At 36.6% G+C, this 11,631-nt stretch overlaps 1 protein-coding gene across 1 annotated transcript in view; it reads right to left on the reverse strand.

Annotated features, from left to right (window-relative positions):
• Positions 1 to 9,978, reverse strand: part of LOC104626734 (adenylate cyclase type 1-like) — a gene marked incomplete at its 3' end in the record, with an annotated part of 42,140 nt that extends 32,162 nt beyond the window's left edge. The window contains exon 1 of the mRNA XM_010294739.1: positions 9,671 to 9,978. Within this exon, the coding sequence (XP_010293041.1) occupies positions 9,671 to 9,837 (167 nt within the window). The remainder of the gene's footprint in view (positions 1 to 9,670) is intronic.
• Between the last annotated feature and the right edge of the window lie 1,653 nt (positions 9,979 to 11,631).

The following is an 11,631-nucleotide window of genomic DNA, read 5'->3' on the forward strand; positions in this document are numbered from 1 at the left end:
TTGCTGGAATCAAATGAGGATTTTTGAAACTGTCTTATTAGGCTTAATTTTAGCCTGACATGTAAATAAGCAAACATATTTCAATTCTACCATTACTCCAGACTGCTTTTGACTAAGTATTGTAATGCGCTACCTGACTTCTTCTTTTTACCCAAAATCTCTGTTAGTATTTCTCCTTATCCTAGCACTGGGTTTACTGGTTGGTGGATTTTTCTCTCTCTAATTCTTTTTTAGCCACCCCTACTTCACTTGTATAAACATCATGTTTGATCCTATGTGGACTAAATGAATTTCATCATGAAGGAGTTTAATACTAAACTTTAAGGAAAAGATTGGTCTTGTGAATAAAATATAAACTTGAGTCACTCAAGACTTGCATTTAATTTTTCTTCTCTTTTACCTCAGTTAGTTGTGACTCAAAGTAATTTTATCCTCTTTCAGTTCTCCATCAATCAATATAAAAATATAAAATTATACTTTTTTTTCCTTACTCCTTTTGTTTGCAGTAGCTTGATCTCAAGTTAATAGTGAAAAACATTTCATTTGTAATTAAAATAAATTAAACTGGAAAAAGAGCGTAGTTTGGACCCCTACATTCCTCTCTGTGCAGCACATAGTGTTAAAAATAATTTTTAAAAGTTATTGTCTCATTTATGTTGTCAAAGCTTAGACTTGTGATGTTCTCTAAGTTTGCCATTTAATTAAAATTCAACTTGAATGAAAACCTACTCAGTTAAAAATTAACACTTTTTTCCCAAGTGTCTCAAACTGTCAGTCTTCTTGCATGTTACTTATTTAATATTTTATGATATTTTTTCGATGAATATTTTCAGCCTGTGCTACAGCTAGGAAACTGTTGCATCTACTAGTAATTACAGAGTTGTGCTGCGACTTTACCTTTATGATATGGTCAGCTAATCATCATGATGAGACTGAAAGGGCACAGACATGCTTAAATGCTCTTACAGTTTCTGTGAGAAAAGAGTTATGGAGAGGTACTAGTTGAGAAGGTTCTAATAGGTTCAATTACCCAGTTACAGGAGTACAGGACAAAGAAAATGATGAAACCAATAAATCAGTGCAAGAACAGCAGATGAAACATGATTATAAACAGTAGTATCTTTCCGAAGTTCCTGCAATAGTGGCACAGAAACCATCTGTGACTACGGACTTGCACCTGTAAATTAAATCTAACCTTCAGAGATTCTAATTGTGTAGCTGGGAAAGGAGGAATTAATCGGCAAAGTAATTATTAAAAGCATTCTTAATTTTGATGCCACAGTAAGGAAGGATTTTTCATTTTTGTGAATGCAGAACATGCTATAACTCGCACCCTGTGCTGACTTCTGAACACTGAAAAGGAGCCTTGAAGCTAACAGTCTTACACATTAGAGATAAAACTGTGCATAAACCTTTGTAGCTTTTTCTGTTATAGAGATACCTGTTATTCCACAATTAAGTTGCAGTGCAAAATGAGATCATATCGGTGAACATATGAAACTGACTAATCAGTATAAGACTTACTTTCATTAGGTTTTTAAATTTATTTTTTCCAATGCATTTAATAGAAAATCTTAAACTAAGGCTCTGGCTATAATTTTCCCTTGACCTTCATCAACTATTATCTTGTTTAAAGTATTGTCCAGCTACACTGGATTTGGCAGAGAGGTCCTTAGGAGGACTTTTCAACTATTTCAGGAGTAGTCACTGTATTTGTCCCTTGTATAGTTGTACTTGTTTAAATACAGTTAACAGAAGGGGCAGCATAGGTCAAGACGTGGGGTGAATAACACAAGATAACTGGGCTCAATTTAAGTAAGGAACTCTGCAGCCATGAAGTGCTGAAGTACATACCATGTCAACCACCACTAATGTGAATAACATGGAGATCTCTTTTGTCCCCATAGGGAATCTGGGCATACCACATTTTTCAGTCATATTTTATGCAACAGCACAGAAAGGCTTATGCACAGCTTTCTGAAAGATGAAATATTTCCTTGTCCTAGTTGTACTCACTGCAGGTCAGCTTTCCTTTATTCAGTATCTGTTCCCAGTCAAGCTTCAAAAATGACTCCAAGGAGTCCTAAAAGGACTCGGGTGTTACGGGGCTTGTTCTGCACACAGTCTGCTTGACAAAGCCTTGAGGAAATTAAAGGAGCTAATAATATAAACCACTTAATGATAACTTATCCTTTGTATCTTCACCTGTGCGTGTGCATTGTGCCATTAACAGACTGATCTTACACTAAGACTATACCTTGCAAACCAAATCCCTTCCAGATTATACCTTGCTTGCCTGTCTCTATTCTCCTGCATAACTAAGTACCTCTGTAATTACCTTCACTGGTGAACCTGCAAGTGTGTGAGTTTCTCTGTTTGCAAACTAATGTTACTTTTTTTCCCATTTAAAACAGTATATAAAACCTTAGGTTAAGTGTAAGTGGAAAGACAGTTAAATTCAGACATTGATAAAGACCACTCCAGACTTTTGACCTTGCTTTGTCTCAACTGGCTTGAGAGAGAGGGAAATTTCATCTGCTTTTAAAAATTTGAATAGCATAACAAAAAGTAGATGAAAAGAAATGAGCAAAGAAATACAACATGGCTGATCACACTCCTTGTCAAATAAGCTGGACTGTACTATGTACCAATGAACCATAAAGCAGAATCTGAAAACACTTTATGTTTTGAACAAAAGACTTCCAGAAGTAGTCACTTAGTAAAAAATCTAAATCAAGAACACATTTCTACATTTTCCCTAGAAACTACAGTGTGTTTCAGGGGTGCTTTCACCATTATTAAATTTGAGTAGGAAAAAAACAGTTCATTAAAATTTTTGAATTTACCTTTAAGACCTGTGTGCCTTTTATGTTGTTAATTTCCATGAATATACCCCACTGAATTATCAAAAATGAGGAATGTTAAGTAATATGTAAAGAATTGACTTCAAATAAGAGCAGTACCACAATCATATTCCCAAACAACATCAACATTTCTGCACTAAAATATCACAAAATTGTCCAATGACGCAGTTTAAATTATAAATACATTTCTGAAAAAAATATCAGCACTTCATAAACAAGCCATGAATAGGAAAAAGAATAGAAGTTTCTCAAATAAATTATTCATTATAACTTATTCTCTCCTTGGTTTGGATATAATATACTGAAAAGTTTTCCAAAGGTTAATAGAAAAGTAGGCCCAGAAACAAATAGAAATTGAAAAACATTTTCTTTTTAAACTAAAAGCGTGCAGAGTCTATTTAAGTGACTAATAAGATAACCATCTACCCTGACAGCTCAAATATCCTACCAAGCCTTTAAATTTCAGTTCTCTCCTAAGCAACAAATATTTCATGGGCTGCTACAAACCATCAAAGTCATTTAGATCACCTGCAGAACAGCTCCAGACCTGTGCTGCATTTGAAGGAAAAAAAACCCCTCTGCATCCTGTTTCTTATAAGTTATTTAGGACTTTTCTTTACGTCTAAAAATATCTGCATAGAAATAGATGTTTCCCGGTTAAAGGCATTGACAAGATTTTTGGTTCGGTTACATATGTTTGCTTTGTGTATATGCACAGTTCTAAGGTGCCCTTTAATTTTGCACGTCTGCCTAAATATTTCTGTGTCAGTCCCATTTCAACATCATCAGGAATTGGTTAGTTCTTGGATGTTAATGACAAATACTATCTTCCTGTGAACCGCTCTCTCAGCCTGGCAGGCCATGGGAGGAGAGGCTGCAGGCCATGGCCTACAGTACCTAGTAACACCTGTGTGCTAGGCCCCCTTGCCCTCTCTCTGATTTGTCTTCCCACAAGGCAGGGACCGTGTTAGACCTCTCAGGCAATTAACTTTTGTTGCTTGAAAACCTTTTCTGTCCTCTTTCACCAGCTGTTTCTCCAGGTCAAGTTTGTGGTGTTTTTCTGGTTTATTTGGGATTTTGGAGGGGGGCGGTTCTTTTATAAATATTGACCAAAGCTGTATGCTTTCCCAGTACTTTGCTCACCTGGAGCATGGGAGCAGAGAGCTATGGCAGAGAGCCTGGGCTGTGAAGGTCTGATGGCTTCAGCAGTCAAAAAGCTTACTTTGACAGAGATGTAAGCTGACTAAAATTTTACCAATGGTTGTGAAGTCAAATCATGGTAGACAGCTTTCTCCACTGCTGAAAATGCAACTGCTGGTTCTCCCAGAATTCAAGGTCAACTCACTCCTGCCAGTCCAAACTTTCCCAGGACCCGGACTTCTGAGCGACCAGGAGAGAAGTATCAACAGTGTTGACATCAGGAAAGCTACTGCTTTTGTCTTTTTCCTCAGACAAAATATCACACAAGAAAACTTGACATTTCAGTTGGGCTTCCTCAAACTTGTTGCTGTAGTTCCTCTCCCTTCCCCAGTGCCTTTGGTCAGCCGATGACCGAACCCATGGGAAAGAGACAGTTCAAGTATCAATGTCCACAATGTCCCATGTAAACAGGCAGCAACACAATGTTCAGGTGCAAAACAAGCCCAATTTCCATCTGTGAGGTCTTACATAGATGACTGGTAGAGTCATCCATATTAGGTGGAGTTATTCATATGGGATAAACTCACCTATGTGATACAGAGAAAAGCTGATCTATCTCCTGATAGACCCCACTGTGATGCCCAGATTTCAAGAAGCAAACTTTCATGGACTCTTTCCTTCAGATCTCCTCAAACTCCACATGCAGTAGGAATGTTCAATACAGGGGGCAGATGAGACCTATTCTAAAGTAACCCTCCCACCCTCCTCCCCCTGTAGCATGTATGGGTTAAACTGAAGTAGTCGGCACCAGCTGCTGTGATCTACAGATGTGCTCCTACTGTGCCATGCTACCTGATGATGTAGACATGGCCAGTGATGCAGCTAGTGGTGCAATTCCCTCTGAGTACTAAAATGGCATCCTAGTAAGATGTCAAGGGAAGGGGTATCGTGAAAATGTACTGTTTATGTGATGACATGAATGATGACAAGATCCCATTACACTTTTGACAAGTTTATGAATGTTTACCCCTGTTTGGCCCAGTCCTAAATCTAGTATTTATATCCTGCTCACCCAGATTGCCTCCTTATTTCCAATTGGCAACATTACAGTTCACTTCTTGCCCTTGTGGCGTTATCGAGTGCATTTAAAGAACTCCTTCATTTCATCACATTTCATCTCCTAAGAGGTTACATTTCTGGGTTGAGCCAATGAATTGTTTAATATAATTTATACCAGTTGATGAAGTCCTCTGTAAGGAAAGATAAACTATTATTAACAATGTATAAAATTGTACCTGTAATGCTAGCTTAAATCAAAACTCTAGCAAGTTTGTGGGGGAGAGAGGGAAGAGCTTGAGTAGCTGGGCAAAACTTTTCTACATGACAATGAGCTAATAAATATATCTATTTAGAAAGTAAAATACTGTAGTAAATAGAATGGAACCTTCAAAGGCAAGCAATTTAAGTAAGGTGAAGAGGATACTTGGCCTAACACAGTGTTCAAAACTGAGGTGAGGACATCTGCCACATTAGAGCAACATCTGTTGTATTACAGGTGCTAATGAACATGACCATTTTAATTATATTACTAACAAAAATCTGACAATTAAAACTCACCTGATGAAAGCAACATCAGTGGCATCCAGCACTTAGCTCCCAATTAAATACTGCCATGACAGTTTAAGTGACTCTGAAGTAGAACAAACACCTGGCCTGTACTGAGGCACTGACACAAAACTCATTGGCAGCAGAAATTTTTTTGGAATAGAAACAGATTGTAACACTATCTGTTTTATTGGGTTCTTTTAGGGAAAAAAAAAAAGATCCTCCCATAATGATTCTGGTTGACTTTAACTGTGCCCTTGAAAAAAACACTTTGTACATAGCAGATGAAATTGTGAAACTTTTAAGTATTTTATAATGATTGTTGAAAAGTACCCTGAAAATCTCAATCTAAATGCAATGAGGCAACATTCTCAGGTGACACTTACATGCAGTGCCATATTCTAGGATACTTAAATGTTACAGAGAACATGAAGAGAATAGAAAGTATCAATTTATATGAACTCATTATAACATTCAACTCAGTGAAATCACAGATCCATCAACCAGCTACTAGCAGCTTCTATTCCTTGATTTCCTGCAAAAAGTGCATCTTGGTGGTACATATCGCTGGGACAGGCACTTTTCAGAGATCCATCAGCTGAATCACTGTTCAAGTGATTTTATTTATAAGTTTATCACAGGTAACATGACAAACTTGTCACTAGGGATCATGACTTCCAAGCATAAATTTACAATGCCAAGACCTGATTTCTACAGTGAAGTGAATAGACTTATAGAAAACTACCAGCTGACATCCAACTCTGGATGAAAGGAGGAAGTTTAAAAACAAAAATGACTCTGCATCTCATGGGACTGATAAACAGCAACACATAATAATCATACCAAGAGAAAATAAAATGTTACATTCCAACCTAACCACCATAAGTCCTTCACTTCTCCTTTTCATTTGCTTAATGTATTTTCTAACAAATTAATCTGGGGAATCCATCTTCTGTGAAGGAGTGAAGAATTTTTTCCTAATCTTCAGCAGAACCTATTTTTCTGGTTTGGTGTTCTTTGTGCAATTGGCTTAGGCATGTGCTTCTGCCACCAAAAGAACCTCATCCAGAATCCAACAATATCTGAACATATGATGCTCTGCTTGCAGAAAAAGAAAAAATATCCAGTACTGCCATCAAGGCCAATAGTACTTGGAATGTACCATCTTCCTGTTTCCTAACATAAGCAGAACAGGCACATTCTTTTTAACTAAGAGAAGAAATATGTGTTGAGCCTGGATCTTACAGTCCTTACTCACACTACTAATTCCTCATTGAAAATAAAAAATTTGGATTAATTAATTGTGCTTATGTATAAAGGATGCAGAGTAGGTCTCTAGCCATTCAACAGCCCTAAATAAATCTGGCACTTTCTTATAACCTTACCTCTTTTCCATCTTGCCCTCTCATTGTGCTCTAACCACTGACTACACACTATAAAGACTTACAATTTATGAATTCTTTAACAAATAAAATGCTGAAATTGTCAGTTAGTTATCTTCTACCACAATCTCTGACTAAACATGTCTAGATAACACACTACAGCCCATCCACTTAGAATCATAGAGTTGCTGATGCTGGAAGGGGCCTCTGGATATCATCTAGACCAACCCCCCTGCTTAGAGCAGGGTCAGCTACAGAAGGTTGCCCAGGACTGTGTCTAGATGGTTTTTAAATCTCTCCAAGGATGCAAACTCCACAATTTTCCAGTGCAATCTCTCCAGTATCTGACCATAGTAAAAAAGTTTCTTCTTATATTTAAATGGAATTTCTTATATTTCAGTTTGTGCCCATTTCCTCTTGCCCTGACGTTGTACATCACTGAGAAAAGTTTGGCTTTGTCCTCTTTACAGCCTCCCATCAGGTATTTGTATGTACTGATAAGATTCCCCCTGAGCCTTCTCTTCTCCAGGCTGAACAGTCCCAGTTCATTCCTTCCTTTTTAATTCAACTCCTTTTTCAAGTTTATGTTATCATGACAGCAGTCAATAAATGACAACATAAAAAGGGAACTTGTTTCATTTTTAATATTAGTAAAACTGAAACATTAAAAAAAAGGAAAGTTAAGACAGTTATATCACTGCCTTATTTGTATACATGAAACACAGCACAGCGAATGAATTAAAGATTAATGCTAGGTTTAAAAGAGGATGAAAGCATCAATTACTGCTTTCCAGGGTTTTAAAAAAAAAAGACTTTGCAAAATCTGTACAAGGCCTGTATATCTAACTATGCTTCTAAAGCCAAGGCTTCCTTATAAATGGAGTATCTATATACTTCTGGAAGAATGCACATATACATAATCTGCAGACCTTAGGTATTTTTTTAGGATTTTATAGTATCATAGACTATCATATGTTATCATAGATCACAAAGTCAATTGTACAAATTACAAATTACAAATCAATTTTACAATTTTTACAAAGATGACAAGCTTGCATTGAATGAGAGAGAGAATATGGATTCATTTACCCAACTCTTCACATTCTGAGAGATTTTATAAATGACCATTATAATAAAAACACATGGGTTGAGCTAGAAATGAGAATCAACGTTCAGTTGCTTTAAGTACTTCTCTCCTTTTTTCTATGCCTTCAAGTCCTCTGCAAAGAAAGCTCAACGAATCCAGGTTCATAGAAAAGTTTAAGGCTGATATGAAACAGCAAAAATGTCTGGTAATGTCCATGTTCCCCATTGCATTAGCAGGGTTTGAACAATTATAACCATTATTTCCACAGAGATAAACCAAACTCTCTTGAGCAAAACTTACAGTGAACTCTGTGAGAGGATCATAATACATTCTTCTATAACATCAATACTCTCCACAAATAAGCACAATTTGGTTTTGGAAAAACAACTTCCTTGTGTACATATATGTGCACAAACATCCTCACATACAAATAGAAGACATGAAATGGTTGATGTGGTAAAAGCTTTATTAGAAACAAGAAAGAAGGTTAAATATTCCAAATAAAAATGCATAATTTGAATTCATAAGCCTTATATTTGTTCATTCTATAATTTTTTTTCTTTATTTACTAGTTTACTATAAATTTTTAAATTACGATTACACTGTGGTCTATTCACCTTCACAGAAAAGGTAGGTGTTCTCTGTGTACAATGCAAAAACTTGAGGACTAAGTAGGGGAAGCAGAACCTTGAGACAACTCCATATTCCCAACAGTCCAGATGACAACAGAGAGGAAGAATAACTGGCTACTGGAAACAGTGGCCAAACACTTTCCACTACAGAACAGGCTAAGGCCACTGATGTGACACACTTGTGCCAGCTCATTCCAAATGTAATAGCACTGTGCTGATCATTTTTTATATATATTCAGAATTAATACATGTGTGCACTTCCTATAGCCTCCCTATAAAATACGTGTGCACACAGGCACAGAGCAATACTGTAGTGAAGAAATTTCCCATTTTTATCCCTTCCCTCCTATGTAATGAAATAGATCTTCAGCTCTTGCTAAAAGTCCTTTCACAGTTGTCTCACATTCACATTTTTCACCTTGCTAAAATAATGATCAATGCACAAAAAGTTCTTCTGATCAGCAAAGTGAATTTCCCGTTACATTTCTGAAAATCAGTATAAATTAAGGGTTTAAACATGACATATAGAAAGAAAAAATCATCAAGCTATCATTTTAAGAATACAAACACATACACAACATGAATACATCAGGACTGGCTTTGAGTTTACATACTGATGATCAAAATGAGCAGTGTTTTTCCCTGTAAAACAAGAAATTGGACTCCTTTCTTTGTGGTAAATGGCCATAGGAATATTTTGTTATTTCCCAGTATATTTCTGTGCCCTAATCAGTATGTGTATGTGCCTCTACTTCTTACTTTTTCTTCACAGCAATTAAATGTAGTGGAAAATCGGTGTCTAGAATGACCTTTCCTATCCTGTGACCTGAATGCAAGCGTGTGAATTACTAGGTGGGCAGTGCTAGCAGACACTGCCGTTTTTCTGAGAACACACTTCCTAAACGCCACATAGAAGTTGTTGTAGCACTCTTGTCTGGGTTCGTTGTGCACAGTACTTACGTGATGGTGTCAATCATATCCAGTCCCATTTCAACACAGCAATGAGCATGATCTGTTTTGGGCTGGGTCAATCCTGATACACAGTAGTAACAGTCCCCTAGGATTTTTATTCTCCTGCAGTGGTTTTCCTTTAATAAAAAGAAAATGGGAGAAGTTTTACTATTCATATAAATATTCCAATATTTAGAGGATAAAATCTTCTCCAACACTATGCAATCATTCAGGGAATCCTTTTGTGGTCAAATGAAGTAATCTACAGTTCATGAAATCTGGGTTCCCTGCACAGAACAGCTGAGATCATACACATAATTGTTTATTTATAAACACACACACACATACTGGAGATCAGTCCTTCATTGTTCAACACACATGGGGTAACACTGCTTAAAACTATGGTTCTGAACAAATACTATTCCCTTGCCCTCACATTAGGTCAGTATGAATTCAAGATTTGCAATGAGACTTCATTCCTGTACGAATCTAAACTAAAGGACAAACCAAAAAAATACTGAATATCAGGAAATGTTTGTACTCTGAGAAGCTTTTATTTCAAAATCCAGTTCCAACTTTCCAGGAAAGTTGATGTATTTATCTGTAAAGGTACACCATTTGTGCATTAAAAATTATAAATCAAAATTTACAATACAGCATGATCAGTGTAAATATGACACACTTGCAGATCAGAAGACAGAGACAGTTTACGTTACCATTGGATTTATCTCCTGTTTGCATACAGTTTAATTTTTACAGCCAAAGACATATGGCTAAATCTGTCTCCATTTTGAAAAACTAATGACAGCATATGATGATTGCTATATCAGTCTGAGCAGAAAGTTTATTTCTAAACCAAGAGCACGTAACAAAATGCCTTTAATGAAGCAGTGCCTTTAACTAATAAACTATGAGACCTGAAGAGATGTTGGTATCCCTTAAAGCTAGACTATGGCAACTTCTACACTTTTAGAGCATAGCACAGAAAGGTAAATAACCTGATTAAGTGAATCAAACTTACACAGCTGGGACTAGGCCAGTAAGTGCCATGAAAATTAGCTGTTGTGAATATGATGAGAGAGGATTAACAAAAATCTGATTCCTCCCCCAGCAGTGCACTATATAGACTTCAGTGGCACAGAAAGGTAAAAAAAAAAAAAAAAAGGATGGTGGTGGGGTAATTTAAAATTTCGGAAAAAAAATACCTAATCATACTGGTTCAGCTTCTCATACAGGCACATATTCTCACCCAGTCTCCTACATACAAGAATCAAAGCCTTCCTGTGTTGACCACACTCTCCACATTATTACCCATATTCCAGCTCAGAAGTGATGGTTATGACTACAGCAATCCTTTTCTCTCTGACATGTCATACACCAGCACTCAGGGCTTGTTATTACACCCTCTTCCAGCTGCAGGCATTCCCATGTCTGTCTTCTTTGGAAATGTTTATGAGTATTGAACAAATATTATAAAATGTGAATTACCTGTATTCGGGCATGGCAGAAGGCATGCTAACACTGTTTGGGAAAATTGGCTTGTCTACTTCTTTTTATAAATTATGCAGTAAATTCAGATCTTGAATCAAAGAAGAGAGCTATCTTTTTGGGTGTGCTTAACTAGTAGAAAAGGCTTTTCTAAGAGTGACCACTTAACATTTCTTCTACTGTACAGCAGGATTTTAAGTATACCGCTATTTATCATTGCTAGTGTCTATTTTAATGAATGTGAGCATAATTATTCTAGAAGCATTATCAGTGAAGCCCCAGAGTGTTTCTGCAGTCTGTAGCCACAAAATGCCTCACCAATTTTACTTAAGAGTTTTAATTGGGTATTTTGAGATTCTTGGCTAAATGGTATTATATGAGTAAAATAATTATCGATGCACACAAAGTAATATGCAGACCTCAATATCTATCCTGACACAAAACAGGCCTTCCAACTCCAGGTTTTTGGACAGAAGCTACTA

The sequence above is a fragment of the Phaethon lepturus genome, unplaced genomic scaffold (genome assembly GCF_000687285.1).
Source record: "Phaethon lepturus isolate BGI_N335 unplaced genomic scaffold, ASM68728v1 scaffold5639, whole genome shotgun sequence".
Taxonomy (NCBI): Eukaryota; Metazoa; Chordata; class Aves; order Phaethontiformes; family Phaethontidae; genus Phaethon; species Phaethon lepturus.